The sequence below is a fragment of the Anser brachyrhynchus genome (assembly GCF_964034855.1).
Source record: "Anser brachyrhynchus genome assembly, chromosome: 6".
In the NCBI taxonomy this organism is placed as follows: domain Eukaryota; kingdom Metazoa; phylum Chordata; class Aves; order Anseriformes; family Anatidae; genus Anser; species Anser brachyrhynchus.
The window spans coordinates 37,739,364-37,763,871 of NC_137700.1; the positions used below are offsets into that span (position 1 = coordinate 37,739,364).

Below are 24,508 nucleotides of genomic sequence, written 5' to 3' on the forward strand. Positions count from 1 at the left end.
ATGATGGTTACGGTAATGCCAGGATAGAAATAAGCACTTGAAATGAATTACCACCACAAAATAAAACCAGGTAGTTGCTTATAGTTTCTTTGTCTTAAATGCTATATCCTAAATTAAATACTTGCAATCTCTTTAGACCAAAATTTAGACTTTTGGTCTAAAAAATAGAGATTTTTTTAAATCTGATATCTCTTTGTAATTTTGGGGCTTTTCCATGGCATTTTTTCATTGTTTCTTTCTTCCTACCTTCCCAACAGCCCAGTCCTCAACTAGCAGACAATAAGAAAGGCAAAGCACCTAATACAGGGAAGAAAGCTCCGGTAAGAAAAGAGATTTTCATTTTAAGCCTTCAACAAGGTATTAACAACAGCAGGGAACCAAAATGTTCTTAAGAAATGAAACATTAATCTACATTACCACTTTGGAAAGGTCAAGGCAAGACTTTTAAATACTCCAAATGGCCATATTTTACATGGTAATTTAGATGCCTCTGACTATACCTTGCCTTCTTGTAGAACATTAACAGAAAGGGAATTCTTCTGGAACCTAGACATTTTTCTTACCTTGTTAAGTCATCCAAATGTGGGCCTGTAGCACCAGCAGAATACATGCCCTTTGTTCTTGTAAGCCCGAAACTATTACCTGTAAGACTTGCATATTGTGCTCTTTGCTACCTCTGGAAACAACTCCCATCTTAGTCATGCTACATTAAGTTTCCAGTTCCTGTGTGAGGTTATCGATAATGGCAGATAGGAACAAGTAGCTGAAGGGCAGCACTTGCAGTAGTGGCAGGGCATTATTTTATCTGATTCAAATGATCTTTGTTGTTGTTTTTATTGTTGTTTGTTTACTTTAAAATCTGTAATTTATTGATGAGTTTTCAAAAAAATAGACGGAAATGTCATGTTGGTTTTGCTTTCCTTTCTGAGCTAATTAAAATATTATCAGGTAAGAACTGCTGCGTTTGTGGAGTATACAAGACAGGATGAGCAGAAGTTTTCAAACAGTTTTGTCGCTTAAACCACACAAAATCTGTCATCGCTAATCAGCTGGCCACTATTTTTCTGGTGGTTAATTTCCACATTCTTATCTCTCTGTGTACTGCAGTAGCAAGCTAAAGTAATTCTTAAGGTAAACCTAAGGAAGCGATGCATTAGATTCTCTGAAAAAAAGAATTTATTTCAATAGGAGAAAACTGAAGGAGATAGAAGTGGGACTGAATTTTAAAGTGATAAAAACATCATGCTAATTTGATTTTTTTTTTTTTGAGGAAAAAAAGGACAAATGACAAAATAGGCGGTGAAAGAAATCATTTAAACAAGAATTTGCACCTTTTTTTTTTCAGTATGTTGGTGTCCTAGAATGAAGGACTGGTTACTAAAGTTTCCTAGGCTTTTCTTTATAATAGCGAAAACTTCATTTTAGTCAGACTTATTTTGAGGCTGAAACAATTGAATAACTGATGTTTTGAGCATTTATGGTGCAGCCCTATCATATATGAAATGTTTAAATATATTTTTTAAAAGCACATTTAAAAATAGTTGTCATATCTTAAATCTTTTTCTTTGTTTTGTTGGTTTGTTTGATCACCTATGGGCCTTTTGCTTGTTTAAATATTTAATGCTAGAAAGCAGTTGTTTAGGTTATAGAAGTCAAGACTGTGGAAAAATGTTTTGTAAAGATAAACAGTGCTTTTAATAGAATGCAACAAGGTGCATCATATGGGGACAAATCACATAAAAAAGCAAACTTAAGTGCTATGTCACGTTAAATGCAGGAAGAGTACACCATCTATTACTGTCTATTGCAGCAACGTAGTGCTCCAAGTCAAATAGATTCTTTCTCCCTTCTTGCAGATTGCTACAGAATGATTTCATACCAATCTGACCAGAGGTTTCTTTCTACATTTTTTTATATGAAGGAACATTCATATGAAGGTCTCTGTTCTGTCCACTCTACTTAGTTCTCTAGCTCTTGTCAAAACTGGTGCCTTCCGAATGACTTCTCCAGACAAACACAGGATTTTACCCTGTTGCTTTCTGGGCAACTTGGTGTTATTCTTTATAATCCCAAATCCACAGACTTTCACAGTCAAAATCAGTGTTTGAAAACTTGCAGAGAAAAAAAAAATACAGAACACATGAAACATTTGCTCAATGCAAATCTGATCATGGCTTTTTACAGGAATACTGTTCTCGAGGCAGACAACTCAATACTGCTGTGCTAGAGGTATTTCCCCTCTATGAAATTTGTTCCTTCCAGAATACTTGGAACATTCCAGTATTTCTTGAGCATCCTAGAAAGGCAATATCAAAGTTGTCATTGAGGATGAATGAGTAAAAGCAGTTTAAAACTGGAGAATATATTTCTGTGGTAAAGGGATGCTCCATAGCACCAGAAGCTTTTCCACAGTATCCATGACAATTTGGTGATTGTTAGGTGTGCCTTGAAAATGATTTTGTAAACCAGTACTGGCCATATAAAAATGGGAACTACATGACTAGACACAGTTCCAAGGATGATTTGTTTTCTATTAGCGCTTGGTAACCCCTCATTCATAGAGAATTGTCCTTAAAGTTCCTAATGCAATTTGTGAGAACAGATTTATATTTTGATGACTGAAGGCAGGTTGTACTGACAGTGAATACATATGTAAGTATTATTTATGTGTAAATAAATAGATTATTTTTGTTTTATTTCCAGCCACCACCCTTAAAAAGAGTATCACACTTAGGCTGCCTAATAACAGGATGGGATAATCTAGAACAACCTCTACTCCTAATGCAAACAGCTTGCAACAACATAGGTCTGGAGCTAGGAACAGACATGTATTTAGCAATAAATTGTGCTGCTCATGAATTAATGGATTACGTAAGTTATTTTCAGTATATGTTTTGTTGTTTTATTTTAAAGAAATACAGTTATTTGTTAACAATTTACTATTGTATTGCAAACTCACTTAGAAGCTTCCAAATCTGTTTTCCACAAGCAAACCAAAAGTTTTGTCTCAGCATTTATAAATTGTCTTTGAATCAGTCCTGCAAACGTAGCAGATACATTACTGGATTGTAAGAGCAAGGAGACAAGCCATGCTGACCTCCTTCCAGTCGCCCAGTGCAGTGGGAGCTGTGAGAACGCTGACACGCATTCCTCCTCTGCAGCTGTACCAGCATACTGATGCACCTTGCCTGGAATAAGGCTCAGTGGACCAAGGCAACCCCCCGTTATGCCTTGTGTCCTGCCTGCAAAAATCTGTTACTTTCATGATTTAACCTTTACGTTCGAGTGACGTAAGCCTGCCTGCATCAGCCAGCTTTATTCCTTTTCTCTGTTTATTAATTTTTCAAGATTTTTTTTTTAAGATAAAGTGTATTTATCTCCAGCTGAAGTCCTCGTGTTCTTGCCCCTATTTCCAAGATCAATCTTTTTTTTTTCCTTTTTTTTTTTTAAGCAGAAAAAGAAACTTGCTATTCTATTTGGTTTAGTATTTCGTGAGATTTTGCATGTTTAGGTGTACTGTATCAGCAAATCTTCTACTAGTAGTATATTTTGTGAAACAGTGTTGCTCTCCTGACAGTTTATGATGTCTTAATCCTATTTCAGAATGATTGAAATCTTAATGAATGAATTATCAGTAATAATTATCAGCAATTCTGTAACTTTGTTATTGTACTGTTAAAGTCAGTAAAGCGGTGTTTTTTCTGGCACAATTTGACAGTGCCAGTGACCCTTAATCATCCTCATATGTTGCAGCTTATACTTCCCATAATGGTTAGACTAGTTGAAAACTTTTTTTTTTTTTTCTCTGAGAGGACAAAGAAGCAAGGAAAGGTATTGTCTTATTTTTGAGTACTGAGGGTATGTTCCATTCTCACAGCAATATTTTTAATGAAAATGAGAAATAAGAATTAACTTTTTTTTTTAAACACAAAGATTTCTCATACAAGATATAATAAAAATATCAAGTACTGCCAATTTTATGACAAAGTTGTGTAAAACTGTCAGCATTGCCTAGAAAGTGCTGGAAGAGATCTCCCTTGTTTCGGGAATGATACCTTTGGCATGAGACCACTGCAACGTACTGTTACTGTAGGCAAATATTTCTGTAACAATGTGCACACAGACATAGAATAAAGTAGACAAGTGAATATGCGCTTATTGAAGAACACACAATGCACTGCCTTCATGGAGACACTAGTGTTACAAGACCTGCAAGCTTACATTACTAATCTGTTTTTTGAAGTATTACCACTCTTATCTTTTACACTTTTTACTTTACTAGGTTAAAGGAAAATATGAAATACTTACTGGAACATTCAAAAGTCCTGATGAAATGGTTGACGTGTATGTGGAACTGATTAATAAATTTCCTTCTATTATTGCATTAGTAGATCCCTTAAGGAAAGAGGTAAGATAGTTTATGTGAGACCAGTGAATTTTTCACATTTTTACAAAACATACAAAATATGAAGCTTCTGTTTTTAGAGTGTTTAAGTACAGAAATACCAGTATAAAAAAGGGTAGGTAATAATTCATTTGCATATCTGTAATTGGCAACAACATTTTTCTATATGTTTGACCTAATTCCTGATAGAAAATAATCTTGGCACGAACAGAATATGGATAGTACAAATATTTTAAGGAATAACAGGAAAATGCTTTTTTTTTTATCTGATTCTGCTTGCTAAACCACAGTCCTTTTTATTACATTTTCCTTCTTATTTAAGTAAATAATTAAAATTGTATTGTAAAATCAAATTACAAAATTCAAGTAATATATAAATGTTATTACATTAAACAGGAGAAACTAAAAATTTGGACATGGTTATATGTTTCTTAGAACAACTGAAAAAAATTCACATCACAGCTATTCTTTACAATTGAGATTTATACCCGAAGCCAGAACAAACCTGTAACTGGCACCATTGCTCAGCAGAATTTTAAAAGTGTATTTTATCACTGTGATCAAAGTTCGAGGGGTTAATCAAGTGTTGGCAACAGATTAAAACAATAAAGTAGAATACTCTTAAGCATGTTACCAGGTTATTGATGGATGAAAGAAATTGCACAACCTCAAATATAAGCATTTATGCATACAATTCAGCTTCCATATATTACACAAAAAGATAAAAATGTAATTGAAGCAGAAGCTACAATTGTGACCTAGATTCTACAGCTGCACAACTTAATAAAAACTTATTCTTGCTGTGGAATTGTACACCTTTTTTTTTTTTTAAACATAAAATACATGACTTTTGTTTTTCTTACAAAAAAAATAACATGATGAGTATGAATGAAGGGGGAACCAAGGTGTCTTTATGAATCTGCCAAGTGCCTGAATCACTAATTCTGAAACAGGTGATCTGCAAAATCTAGTTTTTAGCTGAAACTTTAAAAGCTTATTTTTCAAATATCGGTGTATGTTATTACCTTACTCTAGGTAGCCTTGCTTCCCTGCACTGTTTCAAACTGACTTCTATATTCCAAAACACCAGATTATTCCCCACTCCTACCAGGGCTGCAAACTTTCTTGAAAATTCTTATGAAAAAATATAGTTGCAATAGGAAAATCTGCAGAAGAATTGCAACAGATAGTGAAGTAAAGTTTGAAATAGAGTACTGTTAAGGAAAACGCCTCTCCTCCTCCCCTCCTCAGAAATCTGCAGTTTACCTAAGCTACATCCTTGCCACAGATAATTAGGTCCTTGAGGATTAGCCCTGGTACCAGTTCAGCAATTCCAGACAGCAGACCACTTTAGTGCTTAAATTTAAGCATTTGTCCATGCATCAAAAACTTCATTTTCTGTTACATATGGGCTTGAAAGCTTCATAAGAATGGACTTTCATACAGATTGCAAGTATATAGGTACAAATTTCTGTGATCCACACACCAAGAATTATCCCTATCAGAATTATTAACTAGAAAATTAATGTTTGTAATATGAGAAGTTTGCATGCTGTGGACATAAAGAAAAAATAATTTGTAAATTTCTTATTTCAAATTATTTACTTATTTTTATCCTCTATTTCTCTTTAAATCTCAGTGCATTAAAATCAAGAAACAAAGCTCCTAAAAAATGGAGCTTTGCTAGAAAGAGAGTGTTGTATTTAGCTGTTCCCTGCAGGTCTGATCATCCTCTCCTCATATCTGTCACTGAGCCTATGGCTGCCTCCTGTTTCCTTATTTTATATTCAAATAAAGATTATGACACTTCACATATTATCACAATAATGAGACCTTTAAATAAAACAATGGAAAATTATTTTATAGTCCATGAAAAAATAAATACAATTCAGGAAAGGTGATTAAAATAGCAAACTCATACAAATAATTTGAAATATTTAAAACTGTGCCTGTGTGCAACTAGCTTTGATTAATTCCAGATTAGAAGATTTGTTTTCCAGCAAAATCTTAAAATTCAAACAAAATTCCTGTATTTTATTTTTGTTTGGTTGACAGATTTAAAATATAAAATATATGCTTATAGTGGAGAGTATCTTTAGCATTAAAGCCAAACTAATTTTGTATTTTATTTTTTAATTTTTAGCTCAATTAGGATTTGCATTCATTTTGTTGTTTTAAACTGCGGATATTTACTTGATTGTTTATGCAGGACAGACAACAATGGAATAACATTTGTTGTGCTCTTGGTTCCAAATGTTACCTGATTGCTGAAGATGCTGCCACAAATATTTCCAAACTTAAAATAGACCAGAGCATGAACGTACCGATGTGCAGTGGTGTTGTCCTAAAATATATTAATCAAACCAAAGTATCAGACCTCATAGAATTTACTGGACTTCTGGACGGTGAGTAGAGGAGTTAAAATGCTTGCTTTCAAACCCTACAAGTCAATAAATAGTGTTGCTACATCCATAAATATTACATATTTTTATTTAATAATCACCACTTCAAATTTAGAAAGCGTTTGTCAGAATAAACTAAAATTCATGTTTTGATTCACAAATCTGTGTTCGCGAGCTTAAAACAGGATGCAGGCTTCAACTATAGCAAGTTAATATATTGTGGATGTTTTGAATGTGGATGCCCTTTGACACTGCAGATAAGTGTTGTACAGCTAGATAATAGAATTTAAATAAAACAAATGATCTGAATAACAATAATCTGAATTTTGACTAATATTAGCATTAATAACTAAGAAACCCAAACAAGTCCAAAATGTTTAAAACTGCAGTTTACATAGATTATTGACTACATATTATTGAGCCTTTGTGGTAACAGTACTTGTGCAGTTTCATATGTAAGATTTCTCTTTGTAGTTTTTTTTTTATTTTATTTTATTTACCTTTATAGCCAAGGAATAGATGGACAAATTTAATGTATCCAATTTTATAATTTCCTTCTCCTTATTCCTTCAAAAAGCTCAAAATAACTATATCAAAGCGAGTAAATAGCAATCTAAACATTTCATGCAGTCATGAGGGTAAACGTATAGTGAAGAAAAATCATTACTATAGTAAAGAGCATATTTAAAATAAATAGAACAGCCTCCTGGCTTGTAGAATACGTTACCAGAAACATCAGCTAGAGATAAGATGTAGGATAGCATGTTAGATATTCCCTTATCCATGCTGAAAATAAAACAAAATGTACTGTTAATGCCATAGTGGTAGCAAACTAATATAGTCTACATTTTTATGAGATGGGTTTCATTGGTTTTACTCCTGTTTGCATTTAACCACAAAATGCCCAAAGGGGGGAGGAAAAAAAAAAGAAGTCCAATTTATGTGTCGAATTTATAAAATATATACTAATGAAGGTTTTACACTTCTGTTATATATAGGTCAAAGACATATTACCATATTAGGAAGTCCAGATGGAGAATCTTCTGATGATAGCCTTGTGGATCTGGTAAGTATTGAAAGCTGTTCAATTGCAGAATTGCCAAAATACTGCTTTTAACATGAACTATTTTTTTTTAGGAGAAAGCCTGTTTCTGTGTGAGAAAGAAACAACATTTTACGAAATGGGCTTTTTCTAGAGTTGCTTTTGTCCCCCCACAGAGAGCTAATTGAGTCTGAAGAGAACACACAGTAAATTTGCCAAATCAGGGAGTATATTCAAAAGTGCATAGAATCTATTTGGTTGCATTAGTTTATAAAAAAAAGTGAGTTAAAACATTTCTGAATGGTAATAATACTATATCTAAAAAAATTTAACAGTGATAATATTTAGTCTTTTGTATTAAAGCTACATTTACAAATAAAATTTCCTATTGTATGCCAGTGAAAATTATTGTTTGTATCCAGCAAGTCTTTCATCAAGGACATTTATTATTTGTAAAAAGATAAGATTGTTAAGTTAGAAGTAGGATACCGTGTATAATAATTACAAATGACATCACTTCCCAAACCATATAGTTTTAAAATACGCACTTTCTTGTTTTAAGGCTGTTGGACTGGGTGCCAGGTTTATCAAGTTGGGAGGTCTTTCCCGTGGAGAAAGGGTGACCAAATACAACCGCCTTCTTGCTATAGAGGAAGAACTGGCCAAGAATAGAACGCTACGTATGAGCTTCTTTCTTACTTTGTTTTCAGCTTGCAATGAATACGAGAACAAAGATTGGAGGGAGAATGATTGAAACTGCACCACAGGAGGGAAGCGAAATCAAAAGACTATAAATAAGCGCTGACAAAAAAAACCTAGGATAGCACTTGCCACAATGTATATTGTTGTCCTAATGGATTATCTGTTTACTGAATGTTAAAATAGACTCCTTCTTGAGGAGTAGCCTACATTAAGCCTTTTTCCAGAATTAATTGGTAGGAGTCTTGAAGCCCACGATGCAAAAGGAACGAAACAAAAACCACGCATATAACTCCAAAAAGCTGCCAAAATGGAATTTTAGGGCAAATACCCCACCTCCCTCAAGCCCCTAAACATATATTGCTAACAAAATGTCATTTCACAACCCCTTTGTGTTCCACGTCCCGCAAAATGTGTTTGGAAAGCTACAGTTGCATGGGTAAGCACGAAATAAAACCCAAGAAAAATCCAAGTTGAGGATGCACATTCAGCCTTAGCCACTTGTATGCATCTGTCTGCATTTCATGATCTGCATATTCTTTATACACCATTTTCTATGCTGTTAAATACTTAACTGGTCATTAGAGCCACTTCTCCCTTGCTCAGGTATCAATGAAGACAGAATAAAAGGATACAGGCTTGAGGGGAAGGAGGGGAAGAAATGAAGGAAAGGGTTTGCACAAATTTATTATGGCTAAGTAAAAGAAAAACGAAGGAGAATTAAGTCATTTGATCTTGTTTCTCATCATTTTGTGTTCTGTGAGTGGCATATCCGCATTTCACAAGCAAACATTATATAACAAAGTATTTTTTATAAAATACTGAAAAGTATTACGAATTTTGGAAATCTCCCATTTGCTCATTTATAGTCATTATAAAAAAACAGAAAAATTCATTTGGATGAGTTTCACAGAATGTTTTCAAAAGCAAGACAGATCATTATAAACAACTGTGACCTTGAACTGCCTCAACAATATTAATATATTCCCTATTCAAATGGAGGTAGTCTAAACAAAAGAGCTCGAGTTTGACAAATATTTAAAACTATATCTCATAAAATGAAATAGCATCAATTCCTGAGACCGTTAATCATTTGGCAGAAATAAAATCCAGTAACTAAATCAACAGCAGGGAAATATTGAGATGGCATGTCTGAGCCGCATACCAAACTCTTCATTTGGCTGGGCTGCGAGCTACAAAATACACTGGAGAGCTGAGCAGTAGAGGACTCTGTAAGTGGTGCGTAGCTGGGAGGTGACATTGACCCATCAGGAGTCCCCCCAGGACTGAGTGAAGCAGGCCTGCAGCTGGGCTCGGGAGCACCACAACAACAGGAGCCCTCAGCTCTGCCTGCTGCCACGCAGACACAGACAGCCGATGGGAACCTTTGCAGGAGGTGCAGAGGAAGAAGGATGTTCAAAAAAAATAAAAATAAATAAATAAAAATAAAAAGGGGGGGCAGCAAGAGCCAAGGTGGAAAGCAGCAAGGTGAGATGATTAGCGAAGAAGGGACCACAATAAATACCCGGCTCAGGCTGTTGTGAATCATAGAATGGTTTGGGTTGGAAGCGACCTTAAAGACCATCTGGTTCCAACCCTCTGCCTTCCACTAGGCCAGGTTGCCCAGAGCCCCATCCAACCTGGCCTGCACTATGTCCTCTTCCTGCAAAGTGCAGCAGTGCTGCTCCCTTATTTCTTAGGCCCAGACTTCTAATGGTGTTTAGAGACTTGTGTAAGCATGGTGTGGAAGTTTTTTTTCTAAAAAAAAAATTCTGAGTGCATCAGAGAACATTTCAAGAAACTAAATTTCAGCAAACGTAAGAACAGGCTTCTTTTTTCTCTTTTGTTACAGGGTTTGAAGCAAATTTTGAGTTTACTGATTTTGCTGAAGAAACACAGCCAGAAAAAGAACTGTCTGATGTAATTCCTCCCCCAGCGCAGGATTCGTTGCCTCCACAGCTCTCTCAGCCAGCCCTGCAGGTTCACAGTTTGCCTGCACATCTCCCAAATAACAACACACTAACCTAGGTTGCCCCCCAAATTAACTTTTGGGTAAATTTCTGAAAATTAATGTTGGTAAGGAACTCATATATTGGCTGCTACTCAATCAATTTATTTTCAAGTACTTCAGCTAAAAATTTTAAGCATTCAAATATTAGCTTCTTTTCCCAGGAGACCATTACTTCCAGCTGAAACCAAGATAACTGAACAGTGACTACAGTTTGAAAATACTGCAAAATTCTGTGCTGTATTTACAAGTTGACCAAACAAATACTTCTGTGTTAACTTCAAAACTAAATGTTTGTTTTGAGAAAGTAGAGATCTCTCTCCACACAAAGAGTAAGCTATTGACAAACAGTAAAAAAAACACATTTTACAAAAAACAAAGGCCTTGACTGTTTTGCTGCTCCAGCCCCTCCCCACCCCCCCGCACAACCTCAATGCTGCTCTTAGATCTAGCCTACAAGGGAAATTTTGCTCCAGTTCTAGCTAGCTATCAATACAAGTGCATCAGTGCAAACCCCAAATGTAGGGCACAAAGCTGTAATTTGCATCAATAGGAAGCCTGCTTCAGTCTGAGGCAGGGAATAACAAGTCAACTTCACAAGGTCTGGGAAACTTGTCAGTAGTCTTTTTAATAAGCAACAGTGAAAAGATAAATAAATAATTTATATCGTAGGTAACAAATAGTTTAAAAGAATTTTTTGAAACTTCTGGTTTTGAATAATTTGAAAATTTGAACATATAATACAGCAGTAGTAATTTGAGGAAAAATACATATATAAAATGTTGCATTTAAAATTCAATGTAACAGATACGTAAGTGAAAAATTAACCACCAAAACCACCGCTGCCCTCCAGAAAGCAAGGTATCAAATAAGGAGACAAATTTCCCTAAGTTTAGGAATTAAACATATTCAGTAATTAGATCAAATCCAAGATTTTTCTTAGCAAACATGCAAAAACACCAGAAAAGATGTGAAACTACCACATTCGTTACTATCATTTTATTTTCAGGAAAAGCACCAGACAACTGCATGCAGAGCCAAACTAACAAACTCAGAACATTCATCCTTCAATACTATCAATGTTTCAATTCATTAAATAAAAAATAACCCAAGTGCATTCAGGTACGTGACCACCCAATTTTCAGTTACACCGATCTTCCTTAGGTAAATCCCTGATTACATTTGTTTGTTCATTATAAAAGAATGCGATACCACGTTGGATTTAAAAAGAAACTACAATGGTAAGTGAACTGGCAGTGCAGCAGATCAGTTAGGTACCTATCTCACTGTCTTCATAGGGAATAAGGGCTGAGGGAAAGTGGAATTTGTGCTACCAAATACAGAAATCTAGCAGAAATCTAGAGTGTTACCAAATGAAGATCTTAATGCCACCCCACCGCTCCATACTAGGTTCAAAGCAAAGGCGTCTGTATTAATGCTACTGGGTTTTACCTGGGAGTTCTCAAAAATGTTGATTCCAAAGTCCATACTCATGGGAGCCTAGGATAACTTACTTTTTGCAGCAGCACATGCAGATTCCAGCTGCATCAGTACCAAACTGCTACATCAGACTAAAACAAAAAAAAAAAAAATCAAAAAAAAAAAGAAAAACAGGAGATAAATCCTCCTTTGAAGAAGTGCTAATCCAAATAAGAGCACCGGTCTCTATCCACAAACTTCTGCCGTTGGCTGTTGTTACCAGAAGTCTTGGTACCAAAGAGACATGCCGCACTGCCTCTGCTTTTCAGTCTGTGGGCTAGCTCTCTACTGGGGAAACTGAAACAGAAGTGTTATGCTTGTGCTTTCAATTTCATCAAAGTGGCCTCTGTGGAGAAGGCAGAAAGGAGACCTACAAGACCTTGTTTTAGGTAGGTATCAAAGTATTCTTAAAGCAATGTGTCTAAAACCTGTTTGTTTTTGTTTTTTTTTTAATAATACCCCTGTACTAAAGCTGAGGTGAGTGTAATCACCTTCGTAAGGTCTAACCCAAAGCCTGACCAATTCAAGAGGGATGCAAGGGGCTTCCGGCAGGCTTTGGAATGGTCCTTTAACGAAGGATCTTCTCAATAAAAGAATAATTAAAAAAGCCTTTTTCAAACACAGTTTTAAGAAAAAGGAAGGTAACGGTCAATATCTAAGAAAACATTAACCATACCTGCAAAACTAAAATGGGAAAGGGAGTTTGAGCGATACATAGTTGTTTAACACTAATGCTTGTAACAAAGCTGCATACAAAAGACCATTTCAACCTGCATTACTGAAAACTTTGGAGCACAGACTGTAGCCCCTAGTAACACACCTAAGCAATTTACATGTCCAGATAATGATTCCCCAAAGTTACGGCCTTTTTCAGAACAGGTTTCAACAGTTAGAACTGTCGTCTATCTCCTTCATTTTCTCTACGTTAGTTTCTTTAGGCAGTGGCTTGCTTTTTTCTTCTTTTGTTTTGTTCTGATGCGGTGTGTTTTCAGACATCCGATCCCCACCGGTGGCAACAGGATCTAAAACTACAATGGATTCTGTCCCTTTTTCACTACTAGAAGCTTTTCTTGTGGATTCCATATGACTAGGTGATCTAAAGGAAAAAGAATAAATACATGAATACAGATAGCAATTCACGTATTTAGGAGAAACAATATAAATATACAGAAAAGCATTTCTATTATTAGTAGCGTATGTGACCAGAACTGGTCCACTAGCCTAGTGAACAGATAATAAATCTATTACACATTACAGCCCCTACATACAGGTAGCAGTGCACAAAATGCAACATTCACATTTCCTGAATCAATTAAGCTAGCCCTGTAAGATATTTAACAATAGAAACAAACTTAGACTATGAAAGAGTAATTTTAAAGATAATCTTAAGAATTTCTTTTCACTCTGCTCATCTCAGAGCTGCATTTAGGTTGCCCATGTCCAACACAGCAGCTGCACCCAGCGAAAATGCTACCAGTTTCTGTCAGCTAGAGGTACTGGTCCTGCAGCCTGGAAGAACACGGCTTCTTCTCCACGCCTGCATCCCCGAGCAGCTTGCACAGGCGCTCCCTAGCCTGCACCCTACTGCATGACAGGGAGCTAGAGGCAGCACAACCAGATTTTCTGCTGCAGCTCAGCACCAACAGGCTGCCAGTGGTCTCACTGGGAGTGAGTGCAAACCATTTCTGAAAATTCACCACTGGATTTGCTGAAATACAGAGGGGCTTTAGACCTACGTTGCCTACTTCAGAACGGGGCTGTGTCTCGATTGCTTGCAGCACAAGTTCTTGCAGAGGAAAAGCCCTCTGAGCGAGGAAGGAAAGGTCAGAGGCACCAGGGTTATTTGTTGAGGCTGGCATGAACACAAAAAGCATTTGTTTATATTCAAAAGCTTTGTACTAGTGTTGAAAATGTGCAGGTAAACCCTTAGATTAGCTAGAATAGACCAACGCAAAGCAAGGCAAACAGGCAAAGCCTGACCTGAATGAAGGTGTCACAAGCCAGGGTGTTCCCCACGCCACCTGCAGGCTGCCCGCAGGACCCACCTTGCCATTCGGGCAGGCAGACAGCTTACACGCGTGGGCTTACACTTGCCCTTCCTCATGGTTTCAGGGCACGTTGGCCCTATATACCTGTGGGCACGTAACCCGACGTGCTTGGAGATGCTCCACAGGGCAGTGACACCTGCACACTCAGCACCTCTTCAGATAGGTAGGGCCTTACGCTGTGGTACGGGTACAGGACAGACGTCTGCACTGACGCGGCTACAGCCACCAAAATGGAGCAGTGCAGAAACCTTAGCGTAGACAGGTCCTACACGGGCACGTGGTTCAGCTCTCATGGGAAGCCGAACTGAAGAGTTGCTGAATGCAACCGTATTTAGTAGTTCAGAGGGTTTTTTTTTTTGTTTAATTATTATTTTTCATGCTTACTCATAAGGAATGGCCTTCCATACTGCTAAGATAACACTCTTGAAAGGAAAAAGTAGAATCAACTGGAGGCCAAAGAAAGAAATTCATCTAGTGGATCCATCTGCTGTGAACTGCCCTTTATTGTGACAGTCTTTGTCCTAGAGAAAACGACAAAGAGAAGAGAGGTCACCCCACTCAACAACTGGAGCATGGGGTTGAGAGTGTGCTGGCTCTCTCTACCTGAGTGGGAGAGAGTAAATGTACGGGTTAAAAATATGTAAATGATCACAGAAACCACAGTCGCTGCACTTTCCATTTCAGAAAGAATTTACTCAGTTTGCTGCTGAGATGTACTGGATGTATCAAATGAAATTCCACGTTCAAGCTTTAATTACAAGAATTGTCTCTTAACATTAGAACTTTGGTATAAGTTAATTAATTCAGAAATTGGCGCTAATAGATACAGTTTCAGGCTCATTTGATTATCATCAGAAGCTAGTGATTTCATACGGCAAATAATGCTTATTTTATGCAAAAGTTGCCAATCATTCCGGAAAATACAAGGTGGAGTATTTTGAATGTTACAGCAAATTAAACTTTTTAAAGCAGTGTAACCAGAAGAGGGTTATTTTAAAAAGTGCTACCTCTGAAAAGCTGATTGCCCAACACTATAAAAATGGTCAAAGCCATAAATGCCAAGTTCATTTTTATTTCACTTTGGAGGTAACTATCTTTCAAATCCCAACAGCTGGACTATTTAATACAATCTGGTGAATCAAAGTATAATTCTTCACTGGGCTCACAGTGGGGAGTCTGCATTAGTGTATGGCAGCATTCCAACAACTGATGCACAGCCAAGCGCTCTGAAGTCTGTTTCAGTTATAACAAAAATGGATAAAACGGCAATCATATTTACCACCTTCAAAGGACAGAAAAATGAAAGATGTCGATATAAAGTAGTTTAATGGAGAAAACCAGTGATTAAATCAGCGTTTCAAGCATAAAAATAAGAATTACTATTCAGACTTGGTTGTACCAGCATTCCCTTCTTCAAATCCTTTACACTGTTGCAGCACCAGCCTGACAGTGCTCCTGTCAGAGCTGAGGTATTGTTAAAATTATTAACCCTATTTATCAGGTATTCATAGCTCCCTTTCTATAGTTGTCAAGAGCAGAATGCAGGCATAATAAAGTTTCAGTGCAAGAATGAACATAATTTTGGAGCCCTCTTTCAAAAAAAAACTGTTTTTGCTGCTACAAATAAAGCTTGCAAAAGCAATTAGTATAGATGGAGTTAGCCACAGTGCTGAACAATTACAAATTTGTCCAGCCAAGGTAGCTCTATCGAGCTCTATACAAAACTCTTCCCTCATTAAGATTGTTAACGTTGTTATCAGTACTCCTGTTACTTGTCCAGCTATAGATTTAAGCCAGAAACTGAGACCCTGGTTCTATGGTACTCATTCATACATAAAAATATATGCAGGCTTACAAACAATGATGACTAAATACAAAATTCTGTACTGTGAAATCCAGATTTGGATAATAAATGCATTTGAGATCAACTGTATAGGATATGCAAAGTCCCATGCAGCTTTGAGAAGGACTGCTTGTGATGTAAGAGTATCAAAAGCATTATTTTCCATTCATACAGTTACAGAAGATATAAAAATAAAGGGTTACGACCGACGGGCTACCTGTGAACTCGTGCTGCTGTGCCTTTTGTAAATAATTTATAGTAGGAGAACAAAAGGACAAACTAAGGATTGGATTGTCAACTGAGACCTGGATTTCGTTTGTTTTCTCGGGTTAATATTATAACCTTAGTATTATTTAACCTTGCTTGGTGCTCTATTCATGAAATCATTGAACGTATTTCCATCAGAAACCAGAACTTCATGTAAGTTTCACCAACATTTTTTGAATGAAGTCTCATCCAAGGCTAAAGGAAACCATTCAAAGAAAACACTGTAGGAAAAGCTGGTTTTTACACCATATATAGAAAATAGTGGCAAAAGTCCTTTTCAGCAAAGACTGGTTTTGCAAGTACACCGTTAAGCACGTGGAACTGAAGGCTGGTACTCTGCCTGGAACCTAGGCTAGCATGAGGTAATTTCGGATAGAAAAGCCAACATTAGCATGCCGTCAAATCAGTACTCTGCCTTTCAGCAAGGTCCCTACTGAAATACCTGTAATCTCTCTTCAAAGCCAAGCTGCTTTTAAACCCCAAATAAAACGCAACCAGAGCTGTTCCTCCCTGCCCAAAAGATGAGATTCGAGGCATTAAGTTAATTTGTCACTTGCTCACCACCAGCTGCATCTTCAATAAAGCTTAAAAACCAGGGCTACGTGCCAACCACAGCTTGTTACCTGGCTAAGTGCCGCCCGCCTTGACCCCACCGTTCCTGTTTTCCTACAAGATCCCCATAGCTGAAGACAAACACCACTCGTGCAACAAAGCACTTACACTTACTACAAGGAAAAGTGGAAACGCTCATCTCCACCAGCCTCTGACCTGGTGCAGCACCACAGGGCACCGCTCCAGACTCTGCTCACCCCACCGCCACCCCAGGAGCCTGCCAGACACCAGCAGTTGGTTTTGTCCTCCTCAAAAACTTGCACTGAGAATAAAAGCTAAAGATGTGTTTATTAAATACTTCAGGATTTTTAACATAGCAACGGAATGCGAGAGGCCCAAAGGCTAAAACCAAACAACGGTAAGGAATACACCCATTACAAGCATGAAAAGTCTTAGAGGAACAACAACAACAAAATCCATCCATTTGTCAAATGCAAGTTGCAGGGGACACAAACCATGACACTAGTGAACAAGCCTGTTGGTTCCCTCCTACGACAGGGTATAATGCTGGGTATTTATGAAGGAAGCACAAGGAACTTTCTCCATTTCAGGAATGCCTCTGCTAAACCCAGCTGAGTAGAAGTGGTCAACACAGCAGTGAACAGAATGTGTCTGTAGATCTTTAGTATGGCAGATCAAGTCAGGGGCAATTGTTCCTATTTTAGGTACTTTTTGGAAAATGATCGAAAACATTGGCAAATTAATTTCCGTAATGAATCTTGAAGAGCTTCTGCCTGCGCTGAGAGTTGGAGCACACGGAGAGTACAGTCTAAGAAACGTGTGCGACGGGAGCTTTTACAGCTCTTAAAACCAAGGAGATCCCAAACTTCCAGAACATCCCATTGTTTTCTTCCTGTGTTGTTCAAACTAAATTGCCCATGCTCAAGCTGCCCTGGAAAACCTTTGTAGTTCTGCCTAGCTGGGGCTGAGCTGCTTCCCGCTGAGCTGGTAGGTGGTTCAGGGCTACTAAGATTACAGCCAGGAGGAGGAAGACAAATCCTTTAATTGTATAAAATCATGAGATTAAGACTAGCCCTCTCTGTGGGTCCCTCTGTTAACGGAGATCTCTGGTGCCCAGAAACAAAATGTTTACAAAATTCGGGGGGGAAGGAACAGAAAAAAACAACCACCTAGGGGCAGAGCCAGACACACCTTTCCCTTCTGTGTCTGCACACCGCGGGGAGTCACGGGAGCTCCCTGTGCTCCCGAGGGAGCTAAATTGTCACCTTGCTCTTCTCAGCAATTGTCACAGAATTACACTCACGCTGGGTTAAACATTTGGGAAGAGATTTGTAGAGGAAGTTACCTGAATACGGAGGTAAGGCCTCAATTTCCCGATAGGACACACATTGTTTGTGTCTTCCCCCTCGCCACCACCTGAGCTAAACTGCAGACATTCCAAGTCAGCTGCGTGTGGCTGCAGGCCTTTCTTCTAGCGATGGCCTGTACCGAAGTAACGCACAGCCTTGTGGTCCAACCCTACGTTTTTCTTCTGAATTAACTTCTGTGGCCCCAACCCTACGTTTTTCTTCTGAATTAACTTCTGTGGCCCAAGTGTCATCCATCAGTTTTGTTACCCGGAAATTTCCGAATCCGCCTCCACTTGTTTACGTTACAGCTTTTTTCCACAACCCCTTCCTTCGGCAACTAACTTCAGCGGCTGGCGGGTGCCTTGCGAGCACTTCACCCCTCCAAGAACCGCTCTGTGTGGGGCGTCCTGCTTCAGCCACAGACCAAATTCCGCTCTCACACTGCTGTTTAGGTTAGGTTGCCACTGACCTGGGGGGCACACCAGGGTTTTACTCAATGAGCTGACTTCTGAGTATTGTTCACAGACTTATTTTCAAGGCCGTGTCTTTTTCAAACACGTGCCCTTCCTTCTCCAGGAGGACAGGTGTGCTTAGCTGTAACTCAAAGTGAATAAAGATGAACAGGGCTGTTAGCATTTAACAATCTGTGTTACTCCTTCAGATTACAAGGCTTAGTAAACGGACAGTGTAGCAAATAGAAATATCTCATGCATGACTACCTATAAGGTTTTGTATAAGAAGCTGTACGTTAACATCTTGCTGAAGAAAAAAGAGTAAATACTGCACTGGAAGAGCCCCCTGGTAACTGTGAGACGTGCACTCCTCTGCCGTGCTGTAACGGTTTGTTCAGCTGCTGAGAACAGCGGAAGGAGGTCCCACCTTTGTCAGACTTCAAGGAATTGCAAATGATGAGACAGCCGCATTGTTTCACCTCGGTATGAATAAGGAGAAGTTCCACAACAAATCCTTGCTACGCCTTTGTCACTACGGGTATCTGCTGAAAGCTGCACACTGCTTCGTTAACACAGGCAACTTTGGGGAATAGCGCGGCGCAAGAAGAACTGTTTTCCCAACCAGTGAATCCAGGGATCTGGTTTGTGCACTGAAACCACTCCAGAACACAAATGAAAGCGTAACAAATAGGACAACAGGGAGATTTGCTTCAGAATTGCACTGCTGATCCAACCTGAACTGCTTGCACAGATGCCCCAGTCTAGAAAGCTGCCTAATTAGAACTCTAAGTTGTCAGACGTGTTAGACAAACGAACTTCCTTCTGATGGCTGCTTCAAACGAGCCACGTTTCAACACAGCACTACGCACCCTGGAGTCGGGAGGCAGCCCCTAACCTCTGCTACAAACTGTACCCAGGAGAAAAAGAAAAGTAATTGCACTGCAACACGGTGTGAAGCATCTTGGCTATTTCCAGTCCTCCCTGCTAGCCCAGCAGATGCATATGAGAGCCCCAGCACCTCCTCTCATTGGAAAACCATCCTCAGTGATGAACCTTTCCAATTAAGCAGGTTTACACCAGTGACGTGGTGCAAAGAAGCCCTTCAGCACTGCGAAATCTGGCCCTTCACGTTTGTTTTAATGCTTTAAACAGATAAATTAAAGTGAAACGCGTCTTTTAGGATGTCACTGAATAGGCAAGCTGAGAAATAAATTGAGCTTCACATATGCTTTTATAACACATAACAACTGTGACTGTCAACACAAGATCCTTTTCACTGTCAATTCACCACACATTCTGCAAGACCTTGGGGCCTGCAATTATTTCATTTCCTTTCTTGTAAATGCAATTTGCACTTAGTTTGGTGGAATAAAAGGTAGACTAAAGATGGTAGGAGCTGCTGTGTTTTCTGATTAAGGTTATCTGTTCAAAATCGTCAAAATCCACAAACTACAAGCAGTATTTTCAGGACCCACCTCACCTTTCTGTCAGGGTGAACCTTTCTGGCAGTTCAAGAAAATGCAATGGCATCATTCCTGTCAAATTACCTGTTGAACAAACCTTCTTTCTGATTAAATTAAAATGAAGATCATCTTTCTTCTAAAGATACTTTAATGAAATAAAAGGGGAAAATACGTATGATTGGAAAAAGCATTCTGCTTTTAAAACTCAGTGTGAATTAAGTAAGACTGCAGGGCATAGGAAGGAAATTGGGCTCTATCCATTCAAAATTAAATCATAAAGGTACTTCAGAGTGAAGTAAATATCAGTTCATAAAAATAGATGTGAACTGAATTTCCAGCTCATTCGTCGTGACTTACTCCTTTGAACTACGTAATGGAGACTTGCTAGAATTGATACTGGTGGCATTTTTTAACTGATAGAACAGGAAAACAGAGGTTTAATTAGCCAAGATTACAATATGCTGCTGGTCTGTCTCATCTCTTTCCTTCTCTTGAAGTGACAAACTGACAGACATCCTGGAACTGAAGCAAGCACACAGCCTCATTTCAAAAGCAGCTTGGTATTGTTACAAAGCAAGCCAATTCTCCACCGGATCCATCTGAAATAAATACTTCTGAAGCAGGTTTAACTCTTTGATGCTTAACTGGCACCTTGGATCTTCGATCTGTTGTGACATTGTCTGTGCAAATACTGTACTAATTGCTTTTTTTTTTTTCTCTGAATAATATTTATCTTGAGATTTAGGAGTAACAGTCTGCATTCATTTTGATCCAACAGAAACTGCACAGCTGCATAGAGACCAATATGACTTAAATGATTCTGGTTTTGAAAAAACTGTGCTCAAGAACTTTTTTTTTTCTTGGATCAAGAGTTAATTATATAATTTCCCTCTTCTCTTCAGGATATGGAAAATACCTTCAACTTTGCTATCCCTCTTTCTTTTCTTGTGGCAGAGAAGATGAACTTTTTTACGAGCAATGTTCACAGATTCTACAGGAAAAGAGCTTTCGTACATAGAATTCATCTCCTAAGTGAGACTGTGAGTTATTTGAGGAGTCACTGATAAACAGCTATAGATAGTACATTTATCCTATTAACCAAAATTGATGTAAACTCACTTTCAGAACACATCAGCTAAACAGATCTGGTACTGAAATATACCTAGGAAATCATATGCTACTTACTGTAACGTAGCCTTGGAACCTGCGACACCTTTAAGCTGGTTAGAAACAGGACCTGAATCCGATACTTTGGTACTGAATTCTGTCTCCAGATCTTTCTTGTTCAACGCCGTTTGTGCAGCACTGGCTTCTGAACCTAGCACAGGCTCAGATTTTGATTCTGATGTGGCCAGGACTCCAGTGGGACCTAAAACCCAAAGAAAGTTTAATGCTTCTGTTGATTGCTCTAGAAACAACAGGTAAGAAGAACAGTATTCAAGTCACCTGCAGAAATCAAAACAGATTTTTTAAGAGCATCAAAACACCCTATCTGCAGCTTCTCTTCTCTCAGCCTTAAAATTAAGCCTTTCTTGTTCCACTGTCGCAGCCTGCTGTATTGACACAGTTGTGCACTCGATCCCCCTGCTTTCCGTGGCTCTAAGTCCTGCTGTCAACACAGCACTACCAAGTCACTAATCATCAGTGCTCTCCCAGCCTGAAGTGCAGCTGGGGTGAGAGGTAGCCCACTTACAAAAGATATGTTCTTATACTAATGAGTAATCAGTGAACTGGCTACCTACAAAGTCCGAGCTAAAACTATTCACTGACATTAAAACCAGCCACATCTGCACGGACGATGGCATGGACTTACACTTGCACAGACGGCCTTTCTAACCATGCAGAACATCAACGGTTTCTTAGAGATGGTGATAAAGATATCTTAAAAACTGCAGAGCCCTTGCTCTGCAGAGGAGGTTAATTCAAAACAGCAGTCCTAACCCCATTGCTCTGGTTACCATTACTTTCCAGAACATTTTCACTGGAAGCTCAGGCTAGTAATGCTCCAGTAACACTGTCAGAGCTCCGTCAGGACAGAGGCATCTGTGTGTATGTGGCTGCATACACAGAAAATCCTGACAGAGGCATCTCTTGGAGAAAATGGGGATGAAAAGCAAGAGGCATAATGGGGACGTGAGTCAATGTAGAAGTAGGCAGGGCTCTCTGTAATGGCTGAAACGGCAATGGTCTGGAAGAGAAAGTAAAGCTTCAAGAGTCACTTAATGCAGGGGTAGGAAGAGGCCTCTGAAGCAGTCAAGCCACTTACCGCCACTGTCCTGGTCAGTAGTCACTTTCCGGCGTCGCAGAACTCGTTCTAGCTCTGTTTCACCGCTGTCTGTCTCAAGGGACTTCAAGCTTCGGGAACTAGTGGATTTGTTCAGTGTTTCCTATGGCAGGAAATAGGCATGAAAAGCTCTCTGAGTATATATTGAGCCCTGCCAAACACCCCATATGCCCAACATGAGAACCTTTTAAACTTTGGGAAAACAACTGCACCTCTAAATTAGAGTGCAAAGCTCTCCCTTTAGCACAACATCGGGGCCCTGGCTACCGTTCCTCCCCTTATCTGGGCTTTCCCTATCTATGGATTAACCACGCTTACCTACCTTAGAGGGTTGATACAAGGCTTAAAGATGCCGTGGATAACCAATGAACAAACTTCAGTGTTTGCAGAGAACTACCACCTTCCTCCCCCTTAAAAGATCTTAAAACACTGTCCATTGCCTCTATTAGCAAAAAGCCACATATTTCACTGTTCCAGCATGTTTTGCACTTGAGTACATTTTTGTGTTGTGCTTGGGTGCGCACACATCTGAAAAAGTCATCATGTACTAGATGTAACTGCAACATTACTATATCCTATAATCTAGCTGATCTGGCATAAAATTGGGCCTATTTCCGTATACTGGGTGGAAACTTAGCTGAGGAGGTGCGTTATTAAGGAGCAGCGTGCTCCCTATCTGTGCAAACATACATATCTGAAAGCAACTTGAGCAACCGAGTTGCTCCAACTCTGCAATTTACAGAACATAAATGTTTTGTTTGTAACAATTATATGGAGGTCTACATGAAATGCATAATTAGCATAGTAACAACAAACGTTTACTCCATCACATCCCACCCCCATGTTTGTTGTCTGACTGTGCATAATGACTGGTCTCAAGAACAGACTGGAACTGGATTTTATATAGTATGTCTTATATTGCAAAAATCCTAAAGGGCTCACAAGCAGCAAGCTAGACACAGAAGTACAGTGACTGTAGGTCTCTTTCTGCTTCCTCTGAAGCACATAATCAAGTCTCCCCTGATGTCAGTGGTACAGTGTCAAAGAAATAAAACAGCTATTAGGAAACGAAAGGACCTTCAGCGGGGCTGTTGATTCCACACAGGTCCAAATAGCACACCATAGCAAACCATGGATATACTTATGGAGTTCCTTTTAAAACAATCTCCACGTCACATTTTATTCCTTTTCTATTTACCTCCACGTTTAATTATGTGTCCCTCTAATTACAGCGTGGCATTAAGGTCTGGTAGCTCTCTAGATCGTTTCTTCCCTTCTTCTGCTGCTTTCACATGACTGGAGAACAGTCAGTTTAACACGTCCTTGGTCCCACACTCACGATTTAGAATCACTGTTAGTTATTATCATCGCAGTGGCTACTCCCTTTGCTGTACTCCTTTGCTGTATCTTGCATCATCCCAAAAAATACTGAAGTTAATTTTTAAAAAGGATATTTAGGTGCTATAATGGATGATCAGATAAACAGTCCTACCTGCTGTGGAGCGGATTTGAAGTGTTTTGCTTTGATATAGGCAGAATTTTACAGTATTTCACATTACAAAGGCAAAATTTCACTTGACACACCAAAGTTGCACTTCAGCTTTAAAAGCTTTGGGATTACAAAAATCAGGGAGCAAGAACTATGGCTACTTCTGACTGTTTCATACAATGTTAGCACTTGTGCACAAGAAGCGACCAGTTAAATAAGCAATGCAATGTACGAGTTAAGGACAGAACAACAGCCAGCTTAAGCACATTACTTGAGCAGGACCAAATACAAGCCTTATAACGTCTCTGTTTACTGACAAACAGGTATTTGGAGAGCTATTCAGAATCTGTTTCTTCTGCATACAAATACAGACAGACTATAGAGCTCTTGTTCCATTTAAGCTATGTCTATGCTAACAAGAAATTTGATGAGAACCCTCCATCTACTACCTGTGCAGTCCAGGGGTGTTACTTTGGACTACATTTATGCAGGTGCCTTTCCCTCCCTAAGTATCCCTACTGTGAGTACTTGGAAAGTTTCCAAAGGTCCTATGGCAGGTGCAGAACATAACAGCCCCCCTAGCGGCAGGAACGTACAAACCTGGAGCTGAGTTAACAAGTTAGTTTTCTCCAAATTAAACTCTTAACAAGACAAAAACCATTTTTTCAGTAGGACCAAAGTCAAAAGTGGGGGATGTTCAGGGGA

At 38.7% G+C, this 24,508-nt stretch overlaps 2 protein-coding genes across 9 annotated transcripts in view; one reads left to right on the top strand and one right to left on the bottom strand.

Moving 5' to 3' along the window:
• Positions 1–12,209, top strand: part of ENO4 (enolase 4) — a 22,680-nt gene extending 10,471 nt beyond the window's left edge. For 5 of the 6 annotated variants that reach the window (XM_080597622.1, XM_080597620.1, XM_080597623.1 and 2 more), the window contains 7 exons: positions 258–320; positions 2,704–2,871; positions 4,283–4,408; positions 6,615–6,810; positions 7,806–7,873; positions 8,412–8,529; positions 10,401–12,209. In XM_080597622.1, the coding sequence (XP_080453748.1) occupies positions 258–320; positions 2,704–2,871; positions 4,283–4,408; positions 6,615–6,810; positions 7,806–7,873; positions 8,412–8,529; positions 10,401–10,576 (915 nt within the window). In that variant the 3' untranslated portion in view covers positions 10,577–12,209. The remainder of the gene's footprint in view (positions 1–257; positions 321–2,703; positions 2,872–4,282; positions 4,409–6,614; positions 6,811–7,805; positions 7,874–8,411; positions 8,530–10,400) is intronic. The other variant, XM_080597624.1, reaches the window with a different exon arrangement.
• Positions 11,161–24,508, bottom strand: part of SHTN1 (shootin 1) — a 61,776-nt gene continuing 48,428 nt past the window's right edge. For all 3 annotated transcript variants that reach the window (XM_080597618.1, XM_080597619.1, XM_080597617.1), the window contains 3 exons: positions 22,297–22,417; positions 21,216–21,399; positions 11,161–13,131 (listed from right to left, as the gene is read on the bottom strand). In XM_080597618.1, the coding sequence (XP_080453744.1) occupies positions 12,918–13,131; positions 21,216–21,399; positions 22,297–22,417 (519 nt within the window). In that variant the 3' untranslated portion in view covers positions 11,161–12,917. The remainder of the gene's footprint in view (positions 13,132–21,215; positions 21,400–22,296; positions 22,418–24,508) is intronic.